Genomic DNA, 26,901 nt, shown 5'->3' with positions numbered 1-26,901 from the left:
TTCCACCAGAAAGCACTGCCCAGATTATATAAAAATTGAAAAAGAAAATCTGATTTAGTTTAGAATTTCAGCTTTTTCTTTGTTCTTGCAGCTTCAGAATGCAGAAAGTATTGTAACTGGGAACCGGATCAAAATCATTATCTAATCTATATGTTTCTTCCTTACAAACAATATGATATTGTTCTTTTTATCAACCTTTTAAATAGACGTTATGATAATAAGCAGCTTGTGTACTTACTCATATCTAAAATTTAGGATATTTTAGATTATTGATCAAAGAGAAAGGGCCATTCCAAACGACAATCATTGTCAAAGTTAAGCAAAAGAAAAAATAAATAGGAACATGTGTAGCATAATAACATCTTTTAGCTGGATCTTTTCTCATATTGGTTGACTCTAGAATTTGGACAAACCCGATATGAGCGAAGGCTTCAAAAAAATGGGTCGCCTGATGCATGGAACCTCAAAAATAAAGCAAAGGTCACATTTTATAGGATAAAATTTTGAAGTCAAACCACGGTCAACTGTATTTGGAGAGACTTTGGTTCTTTGCAATGGTGGTGGTAATAACTGAAGAAAGTAAAAAAGGGATCCTGGATAGCTTGTCTCCATGAAATGGAGTTCACTCATGGACAAAGAAGGATTAGGTCCTACACAGTATATGAAAGCTTTGTTAGAAATGAGATAGACAGTCTTATTTCTTCTGCATTGACTTGGATCTTTTAATTTTTACAGGAATCTTATAATTTTTACAGGAATATGATTGAAGTCTGCAAAATTTGTCGGTACTCTTGTAGGCTTGGTATCTGATTTCAGATAATCCTGCTTATCATGTGATGGCATATAACTACAGAATCGTGTATCTTCCATTTTTGCATCTGATTTCTTCCTCTCGGAACAGAAGAAAATTTCCATTTGAATTAATGATTTTTCTGAGCTAAGATATTGTTTTACCACTGAAGCGCTCAAGTTAACAAAGACCAAGTACCTAACACTCCACGTGGAACATATTAAAAATTTCAAAAAGAAAACTGGTTCATTGAGGTATTGCTAGAGAAAGATATTAGAATGTTGAAGCATTACCTTTAGCTTGTCAAAACATGCTGCAATTCTTTCCTCGGCCTTCCTCTGCTTTAATGCCCACTTTTGCTCTGCAATAAGTTTCCTTCTCTGCTGATCCATAATCCACTTTTCTGAGGTACAGTACTTTGGAGGAGAAGAAGGAATCTCATCAGATGATGATTTGTTCCCCTCTTCTTGATCAGCAGATTTATCCAGCATTATCTCCAGATTTCCATGTTTTACCGTATCATTGATGGTCAAAGTCTTGAATCCATCAGAACCGCACTGCTTTTGGATAACAGAAACTCTCTGTTCATTCAGCCCATTACTTACAGCATAAATATTGGGTAGACCATTAGAGATTATTGACTCAGAAGCTGCGGAAAGCTTTTCTGCAGGACTAACATGAGAGAAAAACATGTTTACATCCTTTGAAGGGTTCACCATGTGCTTGAGGTTTTCAACTTTACTTCCTACAATCTGTGGATTCTGCTCTTTTACTAGTGTTGAAGACTGGTATTTATCTGCTAGTGTGTGGGACTCTGGCATTGGAGCATCTGGCTTAAATAACCTACCTGTACCATCATGGCTATCGATGATATGAGATTGATTAAAATAAGCTTCTCGATGAGCCACCACAGTTGCCAGTGATTCTTTAGAAGGGTCATCATAAATACCGGTTCTTGTTGCAACAGTCCCCTCAAGCTTGGGAGGTGGATTATTGCCACCTAATACAGATGTAACTTGGTTTGTCCAGGCAGCTTGTTGATTCGCATTCTCTGGACCCTCCCTATCACGATGATTGTCCAAGGCACCTTTTCCAGCATGAATCAGAGAATCGGGCTCTTGTGGCATGACTAACACTACATGTGATTCTGCAGTTTCCTGAATCCGCATTTCAGAATCAGTTTTTTGTTTAAAAACTGGAGGCCGCCTATTTTCTTCTGTCATCATGGAATTCTCCAAAGTTGTGAATTTCTTGCTTTTCTTCTTTGTGTTTTCTGTATCCTTGGATGATGAGTCTGTCTCCACTATACTTCCAGTAGATGGAGTACCCGGTGGTATATTTGCAATATCATTAGCTCTACAGGACATAACAGAACTCTCATGACTGTTACCAGGCTCCTTTGAAGATGTATCTGCCACCCTGCTGTCACTCAAGCCTTTGTTAGTTCCATCTGCAATGCCACCTAAACAAGTAAATAAAGGAGAGATAAGCAATGAGCAAGAGAATGACACAAACTTTGATATCATCAAAATGCATGCAGATATTAAAATGTTCTTACCTTCTTTGGAGTAGCTTCCCCCAAGTGCAATTTCAAGATGTAGCTTCCTAGGAATCAAATTATTTCTGCATGCAACAGAGAAAATAGTTCAGAACAAACATCAGATTGTTGGGTGGTTAGTACATAACCTCTAATACTGGGTTGTTGATACTATAAATCATAAAGGCCTGCAAAATCAACAAAAAGGATCTTATCATGCCTGAATGCAAGAAATACAAGGCACTGAGCTCTAAGCTGTTTCAATTGCTGCTCCTTAAAAGGCATGTTTGAAGAAGCAGAGGCTTGACGCACAAGACCTGTTCCAACATCTTTAGGAGTTGCACTTCTTAGAGTACTTATTTCTGCATTATTTTTTGGTTCGCCATATAATTTGGCCTCTGAGCTCGGTTTAACAAAGAAATGTTGACTACTCTGTTGAACTGTCTCAGCTTTCACTTGAACATTGTCCCTGTTCTGTAGCTCTTGAATTCCACCTCCCTGTATAATCCAATTATTAGAAAAAAAACAGAAGACACCAAACTTGCAAGGGGAGAAAGACAAAACACTATCAAAGCATGACTTGTAAACACCAGATCTGCTTAATATTATACACAGATAAGCACTACAATACATTTCCCAGTCAAAGGTGGAGCAAGCTATGACATATTCTTTCTTTGATTCTTATAAAAACAAGCATAAGAGATGCAACAATAAACACTAACGAAAGCACCACTGCTACCAAAAACTGAATACAGCTAACCTAACTGAATACAGGAAAGTATTAACATGATCTCATTGCAAACTAATCTTCCATTACAAGCCCACTCCTAAGCACTCTTGGGTTGTGGCCATCAACATTGTTCAGCCATGGGGGAGTGATGTAACTGATTGCTGCAGAAAGGGTTGGCTATGATATCAAACTGATATAGTCCTGAGCAAGGTTCGCCGTACCGGTACCGAACCCCGTACCGGTGCCGCATTAGTATAGGCGTACCGAGTGTCGGTACGGTACCGTACGCTCGGTACCGACCGTACCGACATTGGTGTACCGATACCGGTACCCATCGGTACGGATACGGTACGCTCGGTACCGACCGGTACCGACCGGTACAGCGAACCTTGGTCCTGAGGATAAGGTTACAAGATTTTTATATTTGGAAGAGAAAAAAAGGGGAAAATGAAAGCATAAAAGAAGAAACAAGCAGAAAAAGGGAAGTTGAATGATCGTGTATAGGTCTGTTTTCTTTTCTTATCATAGCGGTTCATTACATACATATTCACAAACTAGTCTGAATGCAGTCTAAGATGCATTGAATGTTAAATATAGCATCCAAATTTGAACAATTATTCCATATAAATGAGGCTCCTAATAATATATAACCCCTTGTTTCACATATAAATTATTAACAATAACAACAATGACAACAAAAGGATGTAGAAGGTGAGTTAATCTACATTTTAGTTGGTCGGGTTGTCATTTAGGGGTGCAATGTATGTGTGGACGTAATCTCTCTCAGGACAAAGTTTGTGAAAGTGGGTAGCATGTTCTCTAGCATGGTGCCTTGAAGCATTCAATTTTTGTTTGTTCACTCACAACAATTATTTCATATAGAAGCCAAATTGCTGGAGTCAGAATAAAGAATGACAAATAAAAAAGTAAACCTGCCCAATGAGTACTATATGAATTTGCTTCTGTAGCATGGGATGATGAACCAACCTGGGCTTCCAAAAACTTATCAGAATATCGTGATGTTCCATCTCTCATGATGCCAGATTTCATGATCTCCGAATCAGCTGCAGCTTTTGCAGAAACACCTGAGGGGAATTCAATGCCACTATTGAGAGCAATCACATCCTTGCCTTTTTCTGACAAATGAAAACCTGAGGCCTCAAAACTTCTTTGCAAGTGCATTTTTGAAGCAAACTCATGACCCTCAAACGGAGAACCTGCAAAATGTGCTGGCGGAGGAAAACCCATCTTTGCCATCGCAAAAGAGCTGAAAGCACCAGATGTTCCTACATTAAGTCTCCCCATACCATGTGCATGGTTTGCAGGCAACCTTACAGGCTTTGAGCCATCAATTGTTACCTCACTTGAGTTGATTTTTGATTCATTTCCAGTATAAATAGCTTCACTATTGACTCCAGGAGAAGTTTCCACAAAACCAGGAACAGAACCTTGAGAGTTTTCTGATGACAGTGAGAATCTATTCTGGTTCCAGACATAAGCAGGGCCAAAAGTATTGGTTCTAGGCGGCAGTAGAGCTCCTTTCTGCAGCCCAAGAGCCCTATGTGCAGAAGACACTTCTCCTTCTTGAAGTTTTGAAGCAGGAGTTACAGGAAATGAACTTGGGTTCTTAATTTTGTCCATAGTCCTCTCAGAGAAAGCCTGGGCATTTTCTACTTTGGCTTTGTAGAGCGATCCAGCACCACTAGATAATGATGTAAAGTGCTCTGGTTGACCAGCATACTGAACAGAACCTCCTTGTTCATTATCACCAACTTTAACAGCAAATGCACCCTGCATACGACCTTTATCTACCTGCTTCCCCTTTCTTGAGTTATGTCCTGTAGCAAGAACATCTGTCTGATGGGGGTTCTCAGAATGAACATCAACAGCTGCTCTTGAATCTGCCCTTTTTCGCTTGGCACCAGATTTTTTAACTTCTTTCTTGTTCACTTGATCTTGTTTTAAAGTGTCATGCCTTTCCTGGGAGTTTGCAGATCTGGTATCCTCCATCGGGACACTAGCTGGACTTTCATGCTCAGAAGACTTGCTGCTTTTCTGAGAAACAGACCCTTGATGAGGGTCAGCTCCCATACTGTCCATCCTACTTATTCCCGCAGTTGGCCTGTTTGAAATAAGTACCTCATGCCTAGCCACATCTGTTGCACCTGAAGCTGCTAAAGAATCTTTCACCATACCATAACTTTGAAAAGAACCAGCATAAGCTTCTTCCTTCGTTTGACTACTTGAAGCAACTTGCCATGTGCTAGCGGGCATACTTTTACGAGGCAGATCAATTCCACCTGTAGGTAATTGATTTTCAATTGTCTCTTTGTCCTTTGATCTCATATGTCCCAGCTCACCCGTGTGAGGCCCACCAGCAAATGGAAATCGAGAAGATCTCAAAGCATCAATATCAAGACCGTTCTGACTTATAACAGTTTCCATGGCCCTGATGTACACAAGCATTTTAAGTAATCAGGTAAATGCAACTGTTTTTCAATTTGCAGTTTAGGAAACTTGGTATGCTGTAATAACAAAATGAAGCATTCAGAGAACCAAACAGGCATTGACATAGTGATGCATTAAGGTAATTGTCAATAGCACAGGGGAGGGGGAAACTAATTCTTGTTTGTTGCAATATCATAATATTATAAACTGTTAATGATCAGACAATCCCCATATTTGCTGTAAAAATTTCTCCAGCAATTACCACATAGCATACATTTAGGTTCAGCCAACAACCACATGTAGTCACATCTAGCAAAATATTATATATTACACCTTATATAGATTAATGGAGCTAGGATTGCCTCTTTCGGTGAACTCTCGCTTGATAATATGTAGTGACAATTTTTAACTTAAGAATCTTTCACTTGCAATTTAACAGAGGTTTTTTTCTCCAATGAAAACTTAAATTGTTTGACAAGGTAAAAGCTTTTTTGGTAGCTCACTTCATCTAGTTAACAATATTTCCGAAGTGGTTGGTGAGGGACATGGTGGGCCTGTTAAAGAAGAGGATTCGGTGTTTTTATGTTGCCTTTGGATCTAGTAATTTTGAAAGGACACCAAAAATATGGTAGTTCATATTTCGTCTGTATTTCTGAAGGTACAATAATTTGTATAATAGGCTATGTTCAAAGTTTGTAACTGAATTTAGTTTAACATTTATGGTTTTTTATACACCTTTAGATATTTAACTACGCTATGTCAAATCGTTCAATTTGTCTTAAGGATGATCAAAAATTGATGTTCCTTTTGATTGATTCGGATAGCCACCATGCTATGCTGAATCAGCCCGTATCGGCCGGTTCAGCCCGTATCGGACCAGTCTAGTTGGGCTGTGAAATACGGTTTCGGCCCTATGAGACCGGCACCCGTACAAGCCGGCAGCAGTGCGAACTCCGCGCACGGGGCAAGGTGCCAAGGCGGTTCCACGCGCTGGGAACCGCGCCTGCGCAGGCGCGCCGGGTTAGCACGCTAGCGAGCGCGCAAGTTAGGTGCATTCGCTGGGCTTCTTGTGTGCCTTGAACCTGGGCGAGCCTTATCACACCTTTGACAACATTGATCGGTAGTCAAAATTTATTTGTTTTGAAATTTAGAATGTTAAAAATTATTTTAGAGCAAAATATATCATTTTGGTGTTTCATGGCAATCAAACATGCGACTATCTGAATGCCTATGGTATTTCATCTTTATAGTAGGCAAATCCTCATCAAAGTCTCTGTCTTTCTACTATCTTTTTCGAACAAAATGTCAAAATGCTTCTAAATCTTTTCAAATCCACAAAAATGTAGAGAAATGCTTTTGTGATTGAAAGAAATGAATAAATGACAATAATTTGCATAGACAGCTCACCTATACAAAATGTTAGTTTTAGCTGAAGTTCCAAAATTAGCACAAATTTCAGATTTGCTCTAAGCAACTAGAACATTTCAGTTTCAGTTTAGGAATTTCATAGAAACTTCAAACCATGGTTAGAATTAGATAACAAAGCATGAAACCAATCAATTAGAATATTGGAACTCCTATAGCAACTGGAAAAAGTGTATATTGAAAAGGTTCTTGAAAGAGCATAAAACCTGTTAATATGCAAGACTAGTTGAATAGAAGCTCGGTGCAAAGCTGTAACAAAAGGGATTTTGATGGTAGGATCAACCTCCCATCCATTATCACCGCAAAAGCATGCCTCATTATTCAAGTCCTTTAGAGCATTCATTGCTCCTCGAACAGAGGTATTCAATAATAGTTGTGCTTGAAGGTGTTTCTAAATGATTATGGGTTCCCTTGTGCATGTCTAGTGGAAAGTGAAAACAAATAAAGAAGAATTCATTGACAAATTAAAATCAGTTACTCTTTCTTCAATCTTCCCAGGTGTTGTTTGAAAGATTTTCCAGCTATATGCTCCTTCTGTTTCATAGTTACATATGGTCCTGTGTGATAGTTTTGAAGTCTCAGCTTCAAGAGTACTCTACTGAGAAAATTCATATTTTTCAGTCTTAGGAAGCAAATTGCCTTTTTCAAGACTTGACAGAATTATGGTGAATTTGGAATTCTACTTCATGAAAAGAAAAAAGTAACAAGAAGACTTTTATATGAAAAAAAAAAAACTAATAGTTGGATTTGTGAACAAAGTCACAAGTGATTCACCTCGATATAACTTGATACGGCAATGATTGCTCCTTTCCACTTAATTTCATATGTTGGCATATCTGGGCCAGTTCAGAAAGATAGGCATCAGATTCTAAAATTAGGTTTTAATTTAAGCTGCCTGAGTTTTCTTGCTGGATATGAAAATTTTGCTACATACCACATAGAGCTTTGTTGCTAACTTAGCAGGCTCATCCTTTGATTCTTGAATAAGTTTATGCAAAAGTTTGGCTGCCTCGACTTCAACATGCTGAGAAGAAGCCATCTCATGAAGAAAACTGTCATCAACAGAAAAAGTAGCACAGCTAAAATCAGATACACAGCCACTGATAACTCCACTGTAACATTTTTAATTAGCTTAATAAAAGAAAAATCATAAATATCAATCACACTATCTGCATCAAATTCATTTTTACAGCTAGACGTACATTAACTTATATTTACTTCATTAACTTGAGATTGGAAATAAAGAAAGATTTAATAGAGAACATGAAAGATGATTTACTCAATGTCTGAACTTGTGTTAGGACTAAAACATTCAAAAAATGAAGATTTTTACCAAACTTGAAGCTTACATACACATCAATACATCATAAAAAAAATATGAAAAACTTAATGCTTTCAAATAGGACAAGAACCTCTTTAGCAAAAAAAAAAAAAAAATAGGACAAGAACCTTGTATTGGTTACCATGAATGTAAATCCACATCAATACATCATAAAAAAATATGAAAAAAATTAATGCTTTCAAATAGGACGAGAACCTTGCACTGGTTACCATGAATGTAATTCAGCCTGATCTGTAGTTTGGGTTGTGATGGAAATTATGAATGTAGCTTAGGTCAAGATTGGATTGCAAATATGAACTCAATTTTAGGCTAGGTTAACATTGAGTTGAAAACATTTTGGCAAACAATTCTACTCTAATTGTTAGGTCTTCCAATGCAAACTTGTGTTTTTACTATACAACATCCCAAAATACATAAGCATACTCTCAATCTGACCAAAAGTCATGCATCAAAGATTAGTTAATCATGTTATACTAGTACATATAAGTAATCTTAAAATAATTTAACATTATTAATTGTTATCAAACAGCCCAAAGACAAAAGGAACTGCAAGGATAATTTGTCCATTACATCAAAAATAACTTTTTTTCCTTTCCTATCCTCAGACAGCATCCAAACAGCACAACGACCAAACCGCAATCATTGCTTGGGATAACAACATCTATCCCATCAGAAATAAGGCTCTATCCCAGCTAACCTACCAAAAATTACACTTACCCGGTACAAAGCCTGCATGTCCCCAAAAACAACATCCTCATTCCAAACTGGGGCTTAAGACTTTCATATGCAATCTCAAAAAGTTAACAACTATATGGCAAACTACAGCATCTAAAATAATAATAATTTCTGGAAGGTGAAAGATATAAAAAAAATTTATTCATGGTCAATTATAACCTCTGATGGGAGAGTATAAATCATGATAAAAGACAACAAACTATAGAGTTTAAAGAAACAGTAGTTAGTCTTGACAGAGGAGAAATAACATAAAAGGATGCTTCATAAGAGAGCATCAATAGCTCTTGGAAACAGGAATGTGTAAGTAAATGGAAGCTCTAGAATGAACACACATAGCATCTGAATTTATATATGCATCTAACAAGGGAACATATCTCAAACACTTTAATGATGATAATGACAAATAAATTAGACTAGCTAATTAAGCTGCTTAAACAATTAAAACAGCAGACTGTTATAACTTATAAGACAGGTCTGATGTAATGCAAAGAGGAAAAATGTAGAACCTGGTTAAGCTGTATAAATTAGACTAACTAATTAAGCTACATAAAACAGGGCTAAGGATGTTACTGTCCATGCAAAAGGAACAGAACTAAAACAGGGTCTTACCGCCTAAATAATAATAACCATTACTCCATTGGAAAACTATTCCAGGAATAAGCATATTTGACCAAATTAGTTATCCCTCCCTTATTCTTAACATTATCTAAAACCTGTTTGGCAGGAACGAGACTTATTCCAAGTCTGATTACAGCTTTATTCTTGAACATAACACAGCCAAAGGCAATATAAAGGAATATGTTTGATGTGCATTAAGAACATTTTGATAGTAAGTTCAGTGTATGTATATATATAGCCTAAGTTAGGTATACAGTTCCAATCCCAGCTCACTTTCATTGATATACATAAAACTTTGCTCCTCCTAGCCTGTTTCTACAGTATAATTAAACCAAAATATTCTTCGAGTTCTATCACCGATTCTTTTGTCTTTCCATTCCCGAGCTAATTATTTATCATCCAGAGCTTACACAGAGAAAAAAATGGCTCATCGTAAATGGAAATGGGAAAGAAACTCCTAATACCTGGCATACACTCTTTAGGTCATAAACATCAAAATGAACTCATGATTATTACCTAATCTACCATATTTTCTACAATTGAAAATAAAAAACCCCTAGCATGGTTTGACATTTGCATGTGCAAACATGATGCACCAACCACTTTAAGTATTTTCTTCTTTCCGAGCACACTCCTCTAAGTCCTCTAGGACTCCCTTTCAGACATCCCGATATTGTTAAAAGAAACAAGAGACATGTTAAGCAAAAGCGGCTGTGTATGTGTGCATAGGTATGCATATGTAATAAAGTTAGATATATGTACATACGTACATACAAATATGAATGTATATATAGATAGGTATATATCAATATAAATATCAATATTTATAGATACAGTATATATGTATTTACATCAAATTAAAGAAGAAAGTTGTCTAAAGATATGTATGTACATACATATATACGAATATGCAGGTTATATAGATATTTGCAGGTATATATAGATATTTATAGATATAGTATACATGCACTTATATCAAATTAAAAAAGGGAATTTTTTGTAAATAATCTTGACGGAATCATGAACACCCATTAGATACTCCAACCACTTATATCTGTCACATGCATTGCACATGTAAGTACTAGACTACAGTCACCTAACTCAATCCTCCTACATCAACTCCTATTAGATGTTCAAGTTTGTGCTCGTGAATATTCTCAATACTTCGTGTAAGTCCTTTAAATCATCCCACCTCTTCTATAGCCTCTTAAGTTGAACCCTTCAATCCTCACTACATCATATCCTACCTATAGTGCACATGTAAAAGCCATTCAAAAACACATAGTAACTTTATTCTGGATTGATGGTATTCACTAAATTTTAATCATGAATCTATCTCGCTATCCCCAAACTTCAGATGCTTTTAAATGCTGATGATCCATTTCTTTGTAAAGCAGCTTGATTTACATATCAAAACTGATCTTATAATTGTATGTTTGAGTTTCAAAGTTATCTGAACACTCTTCAAAAAACATGAATGTTATAACTTCATAAGTTAATCTATGCTCTGGTTCTCCTTTTGCCACAAAAATTAATCCATGCATATGGAGACAAAAAAGTAAATTATTAGCATAATACTCAACCTCCTCCTACTTGGGAATAAAATTATGAGTTCTATACTTTGAATTGGCATAAAGCACAGCTCAGCATTGTTAATGAGTCCAATCCACCGAGTTCTACACTTCGATCCAAATTCTTCTAAATTGTTTACCTAACTGTTTATGAAAATCGACAGTTCCACAAAAAAGTAGGTAGCTGGATGTTGTTATCCAACAAGAAATTGGATAAGGATAAAAGCTGCAACCAAGGTATGCAATCTCGGTATCTAGTGCTATATTGACACCTTACTGGTTCGGTACAGCACGATCTATATGTATGATACACACCCCGTATTAAAACAACTCTCTAACCATTTTTCTCACTTTTTATCTTGATACGCCTCGGTACAAGTTGGTACACACTTGACACGCCTCGGGATGAAGCAATAGAGGATGGTAAAAGACCAGTACAAACCCGAACTTGAGTTTCACAGCGGTTCCATCCAATACAATATGGTATGCCCCATACCGGGCAGTATGGCAATCCATGGCTGCAACAATGGTTATATTTGCTAAAACCAGATCATCATAACGATTTATGCTAGGGGCATAACAAAGTAAAATGACAGAGTGAATATTTGTGGGGATCATGTTTTATAATGAAGATCCAAAGCGAATATTTATGGGGATTATGTTTCACAATGAAGATCCTAAGGGTTAGGTTCATTTTCCTTCCCCCCTCCACCCCCTTTCTTCTGTTTGTGATCAAACACCCTTTTCCCACTTGATTCCTAATTTGTTTTGTAAAACCATCACCATCATGTTTTCTTCACCTTAGCTAAATTCACATTTTCTTTCATTTTTGTTCATCAGGAATAGTTGATGAACAGAGTACCACTAGCTAGTTAAGCATACATGGAACGGGGCTTGTTGGCTACATTTAGGTACCAACAGAACAGCCAAGAAAGGACACATAAACCTCATTATCAATGGATATCAACTATCTTGACATGCAGCACCAATAAAGAAAGAACAAAGCTCCTAAACTACTACAAAAAAAAATGCAAAGAGAACATGTCCAATAAAGCTACTAGCAACTAAGGCAACACATTTCAGGCCCCCATCATTTATGATTTCCAGATTTTATAATAGTTGTGACTCCCATCAAAGAAGAAGAGAGAAAAGAATAGAGTTTACATATGCTCTTATAGAACAATCCATAGGCGAAGAAGCAGCGGAAGAAGGAGGAGAAGAAGAAGAATAAGACATCAATTTTTCCCTGCAAGAAGGGCATCAACATTTTTCCTACAGGAATGACATCAACTTTTTCCCCTGACTAAATCATAAAACCTTACAAGCTAAATTATACACAGCATTCGCTCAAGACCTATGCATGGAGCAATTAGACGTCGACTTCAGCATTGGAAGAAGCATAAAATTCGCCAGAATAACGGAGAAAAAAAAATAAACCATGGAACATCAAAATCCTCCCTTTCTACTAGCGGTAAAAAGACCCAATCCGTAGGGCGGAAATAACAAAAATCACCAAAAAAAAAAACAAAATAATGGAGGAAAAAATAAACCACGGAACACAGGGCACCTCGCAGCACTAGCGGCTGGCTCTCTTTCTCTTGGATTCGCTCAAGGGGGGAAAGGAGACGCAGTCGAATCGGGGGCAAACGAAACCCTAACCCCCATCCCACGGAATCATGACCGAATTTTCCTGTGAGATCAATTGAAGAAGGTGGGGGGTTTGATGGATCGGTGACAAGATGAGGGGAAAAGGGGATGTCTCGCTCACAGAAGAAACCCTGATTCCGCCATGAGCGACCTCAGAGAAAGCTTTTCTCTTCCTCCGTCTCTCTCCCTGGGGACGGGGAATATTTGGAGAGAAACATGGAAATGCTAAAGAAAAGCGCCATGGAGCGCCGGTCCACCACGTAGCATGTTCATCTGGCACACATAATTATGGCGTGGCATATCCAAAAGCAGTGCGTGGAACCGCTTCCTGGGCAAAGACCAATCATTTAATGGCACGTAGCAGGAGGCCTTGTGCTACCGGACGGGCGCCCCCAAGCATTATGCGCTGTTGAATGAAGCGGATCGCGGTACGTGCGATAGAACATGGAACAGCTAAATGACAAATAAATTTGATGCTGGGCTGACCGATCCGGCCCAGTTTCTTCCATTATGAGCGTTTCATTTTGTAGGAGGATTGAACAGTGCGCTTAGATTCTGAAACCCTAGATGGTGGCTAAGGGAGCCAGGCTTCTAAGAGCCCGAGTCTGATCGATCTCGGTTCTCATTTTCTACTTATCTACTTTGATGGAATCTAATTCCTAGTCAAGCTGAATGCATGTCTATTTCGAATGCTTAGTACTCTTTAATTGAATTGTGCTCTAATCAAGCAAGAATGAATGGCAAACCATTCTTAGCTCAAGTTTAAATACAATACCTTGTTTAGACAAATAAGATCTACGATCGATGAGTCATCGTGCTAACGGTATATAACCCCATTCAAATGGTTGCACCATAGATTATAATGATATGATGAAACTATATCCAACTGCACTTAATCGAGCATGTCTTATTATACATGTCTTGCAATAGATTTCAAGCCTAGATTCCAAGAACATATCGAACTAGTATAAATTTAATTTGAGCTTGATGAACCTAGAGATTAGCTATGCACTAGCCTTTCATGTGCCATTGAAGTTGATTCTAAGCCTAAAAATATTTTTGTCCAAGTACAGATGATACTAGGCATAATGAAAAATCTAAATCTATATGCATATTGTACTAAAAGGAACATAGTTGGCTAAGGAGTCCATCATTTAAGACATTGATATTTGTCTCAAACTTTTATTGAAGAGACAAGCTTTAATTCCATGTAATTGTAAATAAAAAATATTTTTTTGTTTACCTAATCATGCAATATTTTCCTACCTCAGCTTTCCCTTCATACTGATGAGTTTTGAAGATATTAAACTCATTTATTAGCCAGCAATTAGCAATTACATAGAATTTTAAGAGGAAGGTCTGGAGAATCGTCAGGAAATCACAGGAGTTAAGGCCTAGAGGACCGACTAAGAGGACGGATTGGAGAAAACGGTTTTAGTAAAGGACTTAATTGAAAAGGGTTAAGAGAGAGAGAGCACCGTCCTTTGGAATGGTGCCGTAATGTTGTTGGACGATCGCAAAGGAGGACATTGAGTCGATCGAGTTACTTGGATGCAGCTTCAAACATGTGGGATTCGTTCGGAATTTGAGCAAAGGCAAAGGGTGAAAGCGTATTTTCATAACTTTTTACCGTTGGATCGCGCTGACCGCTTCCAGATCTGTGCAGCAAGGCGTCCGTGGTGCTTTGAGATCTGTGCGTGGCGCTACCGAACGGCGGCTGGTGCATCATCCTTTGGTCCGGTTTCCAAGCAGGAGATCAAATCTCCGTGCCATCCCCTTTTCCACGTCGGTCGCAAGGATAAGATTGAAGAGTCCGAAAATCCGATAGCAAGCGAAAGGAGGCGAAAATCGGGGGGGCGATGGCAACCGCGGAGGGCTACGACCGGCTCGCGGTGCTGAAGGAATTTGACGAGTCCAAGACCGGCGTCCGCGGCCTCGTCGAGTCCGGCGTCACCACCATCCCCCCAATCTTCCGCCACCCCGACCTCCACCCCTCCGACGCCAGCCCCGACCTCTCCATCCCCACCATCGACCTCTCCCTCCCCCGCCCCCTCGCCGTCGATCTCATCCGCGCCGCCTCTCGCGACTGGGGCTTCTTCCAGATCACCAACCACGGCGTCCCCCTCCCGGTCCTCGACCGGACCATCTCCGCCGTCCGATCCTTCCACGAGCTTCCCCCCGCGGAGCGATCGAAGCACTACTCCCGCTCCACGGACGGCGGCGTGTCCTACTCCTCGAACGTGGACCTCTACAGCTCGTCGGCGGCGAGCTGGCGGGACACAATCCAGGTGATGATGGGCCCGGCCCGGGCGGAGCCGGACCGGATCCCGGCGGTGTGCCGGGCGGAGCTGGTGGCGTGGGACGAGCACGTGACCGGGGTGGGGCGGGCGTTGATGGGGATGATGGCGGAGGGGCTCGGGTTGGGGCCGGGGCGGCTCGAGGAGATGACGTGTCTCGAGGGGAGGACCATGGTGTGCCACTACTATCCGCCCTGCCCCGAGCCGGATCTGACGGTGGGGATCGCGGATCACACTGATCCCGCGGTTTTGACGGTGCTGATACAGGATCATATCGGTGGTTTGCAGGTCAAGAGGAAGGGGGAGGCTGGGGAGGCCTATTGGGTGGACGTGAAGCCTCTGCCCGGGGCTCTGGTGATCAACGTCGGAGATCTTTTACAGGTTCGCTCTTGACCTTTTTTTCACTTCCAGTATTTGATCATATGATGATGGTGATCCGATGACTTTATTGTTTGATCGAATGATTTATGGAGCCACATGAGAACCTGCTCTTTTTTTCTTTTTTTTTTTTTTTTTTTTTTTTTTTTTTTTTTTTTTTTTGCTAAAGAAAAAGGGGTAGGGGGGAGGAAGGGACAAGCCCACCCCCGCGTAGCAGCCCCACTGGGCCCCCGCCCCGCCAAGAGAATGTTCGATGCGGGCAGAAATGGCCGTGTGTTGGGCACCCCGACCGGTTTTACTCATACCCTCCCCACCCGTAGGCCCGGCTCAGCTACTCCTCTGAGCTCTGGCTCGAGTCCCACGTGTGAGTACGTCACACCCGGCACCACCCCGGCTACTAGCGGTTCAAGAGCGGTCCTACACCACAAGTCCAAGCAGTGGCTAAAGTAGTGAGCTCCGGTCCATAATTTAATCGTCGCCGCAGCGATTCGAACTTGGGACCTTGTGGTTAGAATTGCTGCCCAGTACCACTAGGCTACCACCTTGGTGGCTACATGAGAACCTGCTAGCCTAGCACTTTATGTCCCTATGGCCAAATTGCTACACTTTGGTTGTGGATGATTGGATCATACTGGTGGTCTATTTTTCGTTTAATCTAACTGTGATTGTGCTAGGAATTGTAACTTATCATATCACTTGTGTCATAAAGGTGTTCAAAAATTCCCCTAGATCGACGCTGCCTGTTTACTAAGTGACATGATCTAAGATGTGTAACCCATTTAATAAACAAAACAGTAATGTCGTGTTACTCGAACAGATAATCCTATTAACCCCACTTACAATGAATAAACTTAATCCAAGACATTTGACTCGACACTGATTTTGGTGATAGGTTTAGCCTATTAATTTGTGGTAAAGCACTAATTTCATTACTTATTTATCTATTGATCAGTATATTATCCGATGAATGCAACTTTAGCAAATTGAGCTATGACCTAGCTGTTTTATCCATCCTACTATTATAATCACAAAAAAAAAAGAGAGAACACTTTAACACATAATTTCATTCATGCATGGTTAAATGTAGGGATGCAGATCGGGTGGGTTAATTTGTGTCATAGGTTGTCTTGGGCACCTTCCGTGCTACTAGACATCAAAATCAACAGTCAGCCAAACCCATGCTTTCCGAAAAATACTATATCCAAATCCACTGCAACATGCTATGGTTGAGCCTGGACGAAATGGAGATGGCCCAAGCATGGTTTGGACGCAAGCTATCTACTTCCTCACCAAAGTGCATATTTATAATGGTAGATTATCTGGGTAGGAACTTGAAAGGAACCGAGAATGCTGAAGCCATGAGATAGTTGGTGTACAATTCTCGGATGAGTGCCAAAATAATTAACAGAGATAGAGCTTTCTATGCTGAAATTTACAAGGACTAGGACTCATTTTGTGTTAACAAATTACAACCATTATCTCAGACTCCCTTAAATCACAGCCGGATAAGTGATAAGTCCAACCAATTAATTTGAAACTGGATTCAAGGAATAATTAACTTATATAAGTTCTTAAATATAAAGGTTATACAATAATTGGTAGGTAAAATTTGACATATTTATAGGGATTAATAAAGTTTCAGGATATCCGATTGTACCTCCAACTCAATGTTGAAATATATAAAACCTCTTTGTCACTAAAATAACTACTGATGGCTTCAAAGGAACCATGGTAATCTTCATCTCATACAAATATAGTAATGGACAGGACACAAGATGAAAAGGCCCAATGAGAGCAAAAGCAAAACCAGACTGACCATAGGTAGACGTTTTGTGGACAGGACAAGGGTTTGAATATAGTTTTTTTCCCCTACAACTGTGTCCTTGTATAGTTGTATATCTGTTTATCTTCTGTTTTGTACTAATGATATTTGTGTTATTATTGGACTAAATTCTTTTTTTCAAAAAGAAAATTGCCTTTCATGTAAGTATGTGCCATTGTGCCTCTTCATGTCCAAGCAGCAAAGCAGCAGAAATATTTCTCTTTCCTTTCACATCAAGCCAAATAGCTGAAAAATCAGATATCCTCTTTTCTTAAAAACTCATTTTTTTATTTTTTTCGTGTTCCCTATTTTCTTTCTGCTACTTCCTTGCAGCTAACTCTGTGTTATGAAAGAAAAAACACTTCAATAAAGAAGAAGAAAGTGAAAGTCATCAATATTGAGAAATTTCTCTTATTTAATTGCGGTTAGATATTTAGAATTACACAGGTAGATTGGCTTGTGCATTAAGGGATTAGCTCGATCCACTGGTCATCCTCTTCATTTCTTTGAATAAATGGAAAGTTTTAGGACCATTTGAAAAAATTACGGTTCTTTGTATGGCTTTCTTTTTTTTAATTGATTTTTGCGAAAAGAACTTGCCCATAACTTTCAACTTTCTCTCCACCTAAACAGATTCTACCTTCACTTTAAAGATAAATTCTTTATAAGAATTCTAGCAATTAAACATATTGGAGAGTTAAGCTGGAAGCTATTATGGTTCTTCTTTGCCCCCTTTACCAGTAACATGTATTCATTCTATTAAAAATTTCCAGGGCTTGTAATGTTTTATGTTTTGGATCTGCATAAAAGGCTATAACATTGAATCTTTTTTCACATTTTAATTGGGTTAACCAATAAAAGAGTACAATGTGGTAGAGGGAAAAAATCTATTTGGAATGACTTGGTACCCTTGGAGTGCAATAAGAGGGAGGCCAGAGTACAACTACATCTCTGTTTTGAGATTCCTATATTCATCTCTGAAAAATTTCTGAAATATTTTGTTATTTCCAAATCTAATTTCAAAATTTTCTAATATATACATTTTATTATCCAGCAGATGATCTCCAATGATGAATATAAGAGTGTGGAACATCGGGTGGTGGCCAATTCTCATCAAGAAGCAAGGGTTTCAATTGGCGTCTTCTTCAACCCTGGGAAGAGGGGGGAATCTGATTTTTATGGGCCCTTACAGGAGCTGGTGTCTCCAGAAAAACCAGCATGTTATCGAAATTTCACAATATCTGAGTTCATGGGAACCTTCTTCAGTAAACAACTAGCTAGTAAATCCTTGATTGACCACTTTAAGTTATAGATAGATGTGTGGCCCATGAGGAAATGTACTTAAATAGCCATGCCTTTGGTTCAAAAAGGGTAGAATGTGTCATGTAACTTCTGAAATGGATTCCTCTTTACTACTAGAGAGTGGCACAAACAAATATAGTATGTTTCTATTGGGTTTCCTGTACATGCTATCTTCAATATCTATCATGCTTCTGTTGGTTTCCTGTACATGCTATCTTCAATATCTATCATGGGTTGAAGTCTCTTTTTTAAAAATGTAATAATGAAGGCTATGTATTCATTGGAAGATTCTTAAACACAGATAGTCTGCTATATCTGAAGGACAGTTACATCTTTTTAGCTGCAAATTGTTATTCCATCCATTAATTGTTTGTGAGGCGAATATTAGCTCGGTCACTAACTTTAAGAATATGAGTTATCTTATAGTTTCATAGTGTTGAAAATAGATAACTTATCAATCTACATGATTGGGCAAAACAATGTGATCTGATGCCACCTTGAGCCAACCGACAGGGTTTTCACTAATTATATTACTGCAATTTTTTTTTTTATTTCTAATATATTTCAATAGTGTAGATTATAATTAACAATGTAGATTTTCATTTGAAATAATTAGCATACTGTCATTTGATTTCTATTAAGAGCCAAATATTTTCCCTTTCTCTCTATCTATTTATCTATCTATCTCTCTCTCTCTGCGTGCGCTCCCACCCTTTTTTTTGAAAGAGCAAAAAAAACAAATTGCCTATCAAGAAAATGGGCAGATCTTAGGTTTTCATGTCTTATACTTAAATACACAAGCAAATAACTGAAGTATTATGTCTGCTATATACAAAGACCATAGTCTTCATATTTAAAATACAAACTGTTGCTGGAAATTGGACCCGGGGGCCGCCGTGAAGCCGGAGAAGGAGGAGCTCCGCTGCTGTAGGAGGCGGGCGGCGGTGCGCCGGCTGGCTGCGTCCTCCGCCGCGGGGGGTGTGCAAGTCCTGCAAGGAAAACCGGTGGCCGGGCTCCCCGGCGCCGGCCCTCCGATGCCTAAGTCAGAGGGGGGCTTAACTTTGAAGAAGAGAGAGGGATTGTATGTGGAAGCCCGAAATAATCCCCTTGGGAGGAAGAGGCCTCCCCCTCTCAGAGGGAGAAGCTCCCCTTATATAGGGAGAGCGGCCGGATTACCTGTGATGTGACTGGGCGAATTAATGGGTTACCGTCACTATCAGGGAGCTGTCACGATTGGTCGGACCCGTTGGGGTGGTTGAACCGCCGGCCGTGGTGGGCCTGGGGTCCGTAGATGACAAGTGCATTGATTGCTGAGTGAACCGGTGGTCAGAAAGAGCCGTGCGCTTTGATGGTTTAGTGATCCGGAGATCATCTTGAGCCGTGTTCATTTAATGACTGAGTGCATTGGAGGCCTGAGGAGGTCTCATGCATTAATGATAAGGTGTGCCGAATGCCTGCGAAGATCTTGTGCCTTAATGACTTGGGGATGGTGGCAGATTGAAGTGGAGTCATATATTTAGTTGTCAGATCCTTTGGAGGGTTAGGCGGAGATTGGATATTTGGCTAAGGCATGGGCTCGGCGGGGCTGCCTTTCTGGTCGGCGCTCTCTGGTCTCGGCCTTCTGTGCTCGGCAGCCTTTTGTGCTCGGCAGCCTGCTGTGATCGGCGGCCTGCTGTGCTCGGCTCGCTGTGCTCGGCAGCCTGCTGTGCTCGGCTCGCTGTGCTCGGCAGCCTGCCGTGCTCGGCTCGCTGTGCTCGGCTCGGCCTATGAGCTCGATCACTTAGAAGAGCCCGATCACTTGATGAGCTTCGAAAGCCGAAGAGCCCGATCACTTGGATGAGCTCGATCTTGCTGACGGATTTGGGTGCTATAATTGCATTTGTGGGGTGGTCCATTTTACCACCAACACAACCCCCCGACTCCCGAGTTCGAGCTGCTTTTTGGCTCGGACGAAGGAAGTAGTCCAGTCGTCGATCATCCTGTAATATAGCCAAATATATATAAAGATGTACGTGCCAAGTAGGGTGTACCTTTCATACAGTTGGAGTTAAGTGCTCCAGGTTGACTCAGCGGCCTTCTTTGGCTTGTCGTAGGAGGCGTCGAATGGCGTTGAAAGGCGTCGAATGGCGTTGAATGTCGTCGAATGGCGTCGAAGTGCCGTCGAATGGCGTCGAAGTGTCGTCGAATGGCGTCGAATGGCGTCGAATGGCGTCGAATCGGCGTCGAATGGCGTCGTATGGCGTCGAATGTCGTCGAATGTCGTCGAATGGCGTCGAATGTCGTCGAATGTCGTCGAATGGCGTCGAATGGCGTCGAATCGGCGTCGAATGGCGTCGAATCGGCGTCGAATGGCGTCGAATGGCGTCGAATCGGCGTCGATCGGCGTCGAATGGCGTCGAATGTCGTCGAATCGGCGTCCCGAGCTTAGCTAGAGCATCATTGGAGACGCATACAGGAGACGGACCTCGTCCGTTGGCGATCGTGCGCCCTATTCGGGGCGACGTTGGTCGTTTTTTGGATTCTCCGACCTGGAAATAGATAAAATATTGAAATTATTTGAAGCCAAAGTGGCGTCCTGTACCTTTTGGAGATATTTTGATGGCTTCCGAGCTTCGAAGTCCCTTAGGACTTAGCTTGGCACTAGCTTTCTTTGGCTCGATTTTCTGGGGGAGGTGTTCTGCATTCGGGCTTCGGAGCTTGGCAGCCTTCTGAGCTCGGCGGCCTTTGGTGCTCGGCCTTCTGAGCTCGGCGGCCTTCGGAGCTCGGCCTTCTGAGCTCGGCGGCCTTCGGAGCTCGGCCTTCTGAGCTCGGCGGCCTTCTGGACCATGAAAGGATTTAGCTTCATAGTACTTTCTTGGGGTAGGATCTCCTATGAATCTAGCCAGAGGAGCGCTCATCCTTTGGAAGGCATACAAAATAAGATATCAGCCGAGCTTTCATGATGTACTAAAATCTTTTTTTTAAAACCTTGCAATGATGAGGGAAATAGCTACAGCGTCGTCATAAAGAGGGCTCAACACCCTTTTGGTCTTCATCAGAAAAGGAGATGTGACTTTCACAGAGCACGGATGCTTTGAGGAAGCTCTTTTTTCCGAGCTCGGAGCTTCTGGTACCTCTAGTTGCCCGCCCTCTGATGGTATTGATGATGCCCGTGAGAGGTCAGTGGTCATTCTGCTCCTTATGCGGCACTGGATTTTGTTCCTCGGGCTCTCTCCTGTAGGTATGATCACGGACAAAATAACTCAACCGACCTCGGCGGACAAGTGCCTCGATCTCATCACGAAGCTCGTAGCAATCCTCTGTATCATGGCCGCGATCTCGGTGGAAGCGGCAGTACTTTTTTGAGTGCTTCCGCGACTCTGTCGGACGCATTCTCAATGGAGGTCGGAGGTAGCCCCGACCCTCAATCTCCATGAGGATTTCTGCTCGGGTGGATGTCAGAGGAGTGTACGTCTGAAATTTTTGGAGGGGAGACCCCGAGCGAGCTAGGCTCTTGGGCCAAGGAGGCTCTTTCTCATGCCAGGGGAATCTGCTACTTGGTTGGGAGTGCTCCTGGTGCTTCTTCTGCATCTTGACAGGTCGTTCGGCTTCCTCCTGCCGAGAGGCCATGGCTTCCTCAGCCTTGGCGTACTTGCGAGCTCGGGTCAACATTTCGGTGAGGTCCGCAGGGAAGTTCTTCTCGATAGAGAAGAGGAACCTGTAAGACCGGGCTCCAGTCTTTAGTGCCGACATGGCGATTGACTGGTCCAGCTCCCGGACTTCCCATGTTGCGGCAGTAAACCGATCCAAGTACTCCTTGAAGGACTCTCCCTCCTCTTGTTTGATGTCAAGGAGGGAGTCCGACGTCCGCCGCTGGGGCTGGCTAGCGGCAAAATTACTGGCAAACTGCCTGCCGAGCTGCTCAAAGGAGGAGACAGTACTCGGCTTCAACCCGGTGAACCAAAGCCGGGCCGGTCCTCGGAGCGTTGCTGGAAAGGCTTTGCACATCATGGCCTCCGAGGCTCCTTGTAGGGCCATTAAGGCCCGATAACTTTCCAGGTGGTCAAGGGGGTCGGCTCTGCCGTTGTAAGGCTCCACCTGGGGCATCTTGAACCGTGGTGGGACCGGTTCATCTTCGATCTCCGGGGAGAAGGGAGACTTCGTAGTGAACTCGAAGTCGTTATCACGTCCTGATTTTCTCCCGTGGAGTGCCTGAATTTGGCGCTCCAGCTTTTCGACCTTCTTGTCGAGTTCATCATTCTGGGGGATCGCTGCAGCGGTCCGTTCGGGTGCAGGTTGCCCTGGAACCGACTCAGCTTCTGAAGGCTGTGGCCAGCCTCCGTGATCTCTGACTGGGTGCTCTCTCCAGAGGGAGGCCTGGACTTGAGAGTCCTGACCTCGAAGAGGAAGCCCGCTTGTAGGGGGCTCCGGTTGAACTGGAGCCGGGGGAGGCGGTGCTGCTGGGATGCCCCTGGGTTGCAAGCTTTGGACGGCGGTAGCCAACGCCTGCACTTGCTGCACCAGGGCATCAAATTGCTCCGGCCGAACCTGGGGGGTTGACTCGGCCGGAGGTGGTGAGTTCCGGACGGAATGCTCAGGACTGGGTGGAGGACGTCGAGAGGCGTTGGAAGCCCCTTTGCTTCTTAGCTTCATGGCAGCGAACTCGGGCCCTTCCTCTAGCGCCAACTGTTGCTGGAAATTGGACCCGGGGGCCGCCGTGAAGCCGGAGAAGGAGGAGCTCCGCTGCTGTAGGAGGCGGGCGGCGGTGCGCCGGCTGGCTGCGTCCTCCGCCGCGGGGGGTGTGCAAGTCCTGCAAGGAAAACCGGTGGCCGGGCTCCCCGGCGCCGGCCCTCCGATGCCTAAGTCAGAGGGGGGCTTAACTTTGAAGAAGAGAGAGGGATTGTATGTGGAAGCCCGAAATAATCCCCTTGGGAGGAAGAGGCCTCCCCCTCTCAGAGGGAGAAGCTCCCCTTATATAGGGAGAGCGGCCGGATTACCTGTGATGTGACTGGGCGAATTAATGGGTTACCGTCACTATCAGGGAGCTGTCACGATTGGTCGGACCCGTTGGGGTGGTTGAACCGCCGGCCGTGGTGGACCTGGGGTCCGTAGATGACAAGTGCATTGATTGCTGAGTGAACCGGTGGTCAGAAAGAGCCGTGCGCTTTGATGGTTTAGTGATCCGGAGATCATCTTGAGCCGTGTTCATTTAATGACTGAGTGCATTGGAGGCCTGAGGGGGTCTCATGCATTAATGATAAGGTGTGCCGAATGCCTGCGAAGATCTTGTGCCTTAATGACTTGGGGATGGTGGCAGATTGAAGTGGAGTCATATATTTAGTTGTCAGATCCTTTGGAGGGTTAGGCGGAGATTGGATATTTGGCTAAGGCATGGGCTCGGCGGGGTTGCCTTTCTGGTCGGCGCTCTCTGGTCTCGGCCTTCTGTGCTCGGCAGCCTTTTGTGCTCGGCAGCCTGCTGTGCTCGGCAGCCTGCTGTGATCGGCAGCCTGCTGTGCTCGGCTCGCTGTGCTCGGCTCACTGTGCTCGGCTCGCTGTGCTCGGCAGCCTGCTGTGCTCGGCTCGCTGTGCTCGGCAGCCTGCTGTGCTCGGCTCGGCCTATGAGCTCGATCACTTAGAAGAGCCCGATCACTTGATGAGCTTCGAAAGCCGAAGAGCCCGATCACTTGGATGAGCTCGATCTTGCTGACGGATTTGGGTGCTATAATTGCATTTGTGGGGTGGTCCATTTTACCACCAACACAAACATAAATGATTGAAGCATGAGATCCACCATCCATAAAGACTACAATATTTATAAAATGAAAATAAATAATTGAAATATGTGATCAATTGTACCGTGGCCTTCATATTTAAATACAAGAGCGAATAATTAAAGTATGAGTTCCAACATATATAAAGACCAGATTATTCTAGGGAAAGTATATGGATGCTATCTTCTACTTGATGAAGTAGCAGGTGCATTAGGTGTTCAATAACTTGAGCAAACAAAAACAACAAACCTGAGAATTCTAGAACTTAATGAAGTAAAAGTAAAATGCTATAATGGGCAACCTAGGTAGAAGAAAACTCCATTACCATATGTCATATAGAGGTTTGGTATTTTGATACGACCTACACCTTATATGTGTTGCACTACACGGTGCATTCTATTATACGTACTGCTTTTGTAAATTACACTGATCCTCACATACTATATGGCACGTAAACTTTTTAATACTATTGTCAGGGCAGGTAGAATTATTCAAAACAGAATTCTAATTACAAACCATAGTCATGAGATTATATATTGATATTATTTTTAGTGCCAGGGTGGAGTTTGTGTGGAGAAACCCTTGCCCCGAAGATAATCAGTAAACCATCATCATATCTCACCATCAATGTGACTTTGCTCAATGCTGAACTAACATTATTTCAAATGAATAACGTTAAAAAAATTAAGATTGGCATTTTTTTTTTTTTGGGTATAACGGCGGCTCACACGTAATGGGTGTGAATGCGGCCAACAAAATCAAAAAATAATAGCTCATTGAAAGGGTTCGGCAAAGATCCTTGGGTTTCCTATATAAAGCCCGCTGAATGGTGGACAGCAAACAACGCAACCTAGTCAGCCGCGCCATTCGTCTTCCTGTACACATACGTGGCCGTGAAAGAGCCACACTCCTCTAGTAGTCTGCAAATATCGTGAGCAACGGTCGTTCCTTCGCAGCCCCTCCCCGACTCTGGATTCATTAGATCACCATGACCGAGTCACTCTCAAGGAGGAGACAATCTGCACCCAAGACGTGCCTCACGAAGATAATGCCCTTCCAAGCAGCTCTGAGCTTAACACAGACGGCAGACGTGTCAAAGATGCACTGGCCCCTAGCCACCATCAGTTTGGCTCTATGGTCTCTGATGATGAAGCCTGCGCCGCCACAGCTTCCACTGTCACCAACGCTACCATCAAAGTTCATCTTGAGATAACCAAAAAGATAAAATTAGCATTCAAAAGTTTTTTATTCATAAGGCATTAGTGTTGAAACAATTGAGTTACTGAGTTACAAGGAGACTGTCAAGTAGACACCCTGATCCTTCATCCCTTAAGCACACGCTAAATCTGTTCTCACACAATTATTTGTTTAATGTTACTTTAATATCATAAAAATGCTAAAAGTCATCCGTTTTGATCCTCAATCTCACATAAAACCAGTGATCAGTTGGTGATTGTATAGATGATATGTGGAACAGTGGAAACAATTTTTTTTTTTTCATGTGTGTGTAGTTTCTTTAGAGCGCAGTAATGATTATTTTTCATGCGTTCACTGTGAAGCCATCATACTCTCCTCTCTAATTACAAGCACACATTACCCACAACTTGATATCTTGGTTTCCAAACTAATCCACTGCACCCTCATCTAAAGCATGACTTTCTCTACCTGCATCTGTGTGACAACTAATAAGCTGTAGAATCCAACCAAAAAAAAATTGGTTCGTAAGAGGAAGAGAAAATATATGATCAACAAAAAAAATAAAAAAATATATATTTAATTGAAGTTTCTAAATAAAAAATAAAAATAGTTTTTTATAAAAATAAAATTTTTATATTTTATAAAAAGAAAAAAATCATAGAACATAGAAAAATTAAATTTTTACTAGTTAGTAATTAAAATAATTTTTTAAAAAATATTTTTAAGTTTTTAGATAAAATGATGTAAGATTTTTCTCTTTATTAAAAATATAATAGGTATTTCATATAATTTTATAGAAAAGTAGGTGCTTAACCAATTAATGTAAACTATTATACTATATTTTTATGATCAATAAAATAGGTGAAAACTATTTTTTTAAATATTATATATTTGAATACCAATTTTTTCAAAAAAATATTCAAGTGATAGAGAATTCTTCAAATGAGTCATAACGAGCATTTATGCTAAAGCGTGATCCACTAGCTTCAAGAATTATTTAAACTATTGTACCATTTTTTTATGATCAATAAAATAGATAAAAACTATTTTTTAAAAATATTATATACTCAGATACTAAATTTTTTGATAAAAATATTCTAATGACACAGAATTCTTCAAACGAATCCTAACAAGCTTATATGCTAAGCGTGAACACCACTGCCGCTTTAAAGAAAGCAAGTTAGCAACCGAACCGCCAATAAAGCTGGGCACGTGGCAAGTAGAGAATCACTTCGTTTGGCACGTGTCGATCGATCTAAGCCCTATTCCCATCCACCGGTCGCTTTGAGATGCGCACGGCGGATTCGCATGG

At 41.6% G+C, this 26,901-nt stretch overlaps 3 protein-coding genes across 9 annotated transcripts in view; 1 reads left to right on the top strand and 2 right to left on the bottom strand.

The window, feature by feature from the left end:
• Positions 1–14,620, bottom strand: part of LOC103717336 (uncharacterized) — a 34,754-nt gene extending 20,134 nt beyond the window's left edge. Inside the window, exons 1-7 of one of the 4 annotated variants that reach the window (XM_088714298.2) lie at positions 14,474–14,620; positions 7,865–7,982; positions 7,705–7,766; positions 4,045–5,506; positions 2,548–2,825; positions 2,349–2,413; positions 1,084–2,252 (exon numbers count right to left, since the gene is read on the bottom strand). In XM_088714298.2, coding sequence (XP_088570424.2) covers positions 1,084–2,252; positions 2,349–2,413; positions 2,548–2,825; positions 4,045–5,506; positions 7,705–7,766; positions 7,865–7,969 — 3,141 coding nt within the window. In that variant the 5' untranslated portion in view covers positions 7,970–7,982; positions 14,474–14,620. Of the gene's footprint in view, positions 1–1,083; positions 2,253–2,348; positions 2,414–2,547; positions 2,826–4,044; positions 5,507–7,704; positions 7,767–7,864; positions 7,983–12,746; positions 13,124–14,473 lie in introns of those variants that run through there. The other 3 variants (XM_008805669.6, XM_008805668.6, XM_088714297.2) reach the window with 3 other exon arrangements.
• Positions 14,621–14,702: 82 nt separating this feature from the next.
• LOC103717337 (1-aminocyclopropane-1-carboxylate oxidase homolog 3-like) lies at positions 14,703–18,849 on the top strand. 4 transcript variants are annotated; one of them, XM_008805673.6, is made up of 3 exons: positions 14,703–15,356; positions 15,429–15,521; positions 18,398–18,849. In XM_008805673.6, the coding sequence occupies exons 1-3, from the start codon at positions 14,703–14,705 to the stop codon at positions 18,650–18,652; spliced, it is 1,002 nt and encodes a 333-aa protein (XP_008803895.3). In that variant the 3' UTR covers positions 18,653–18,849. The 4 variants fall into 4 exon arrangements, with proteins under 4 accessions (XP_008803895.3, XP_008803894.3, XP_008803893.3 ...); XM_008805672.6 differs by having other exon boundaries at positions 18,395–18,849; XM_008805671.6 differs by having other exon boundaries at positions 14,703–15,521.
• Positions 18,850–21,267: 2,418 nt separating this feature from the next.
• On the bottom strand, positions 21,268–24,381 carry LOC149750947 (uncharacterized). Its single transcript, XM_089928467.1, has 2 exons — positions 24,161–24,381; positions 21,268–24,094 (listed from the first exon to the last, which is right to left on the bottom strand). Exon 2 carries the CDS (start codon positions 23,272–23,274, stop codon positions 21,802–21,804), a length of 1,473 nt encoding a protein of 490 aa, XP_089784593.1. The 5' UTR covers positions 23,275–24,094; positions 24,161–24,381; the 3' UTR covers positions 21,268–21,801.
• Between the last annotated feature and the right edge of the window lie 2,520 nt (positions 24,382–26,901).

Source organism: Phoenix dactylifera, chromosome 18 (genome assembly GCF_051530095.1).
Source record: "Phoenix dactylifera cultivar Ajwa chromosome 18, Ajwa_hap1_PhDact_Kaust_v1.1, whole genome shotgun sequence".
Classification (NCBI taxonomy): domain Eukaryota; kingdom Viridiplantae; phylum Streptophyta; class Magnoliopsida; order Arecales; family Arecaceae; genus Phoenix; species Phoenix dactylifera.
Note: the sequence above shows the minus strand (reverse complement) of the source record. Positions and strands in the feature narration are given on the sequence as shown.

What these genes read in the sequence shown, in the direction of transcription:
- LOC103717337 (XM_008805670.6), top strand. Translation starts at nt 14,703, where the DNA reads ATGGCAACCGCGGAGGGCTACGACCGGCTCGCGGTGCTGAAGGAATTT. An exon ending in ACGTCGGAGATCTTTTACAG is followed by an intron (nt 15,522 to 18,394) that starts GTTCGCTCTTGA and finishes TTTATTATCCAG; the next exon opens with CAGATGATCTCCAATGATGA.
- LOC149750947 (XM_089928467.1), bottom strand. Translation starts at nt 23,274, where the DNA reads ATGAAGCTAAGAAGCAAAGGGGCTTCCAACGCCTCTCGACGTCCTCCA.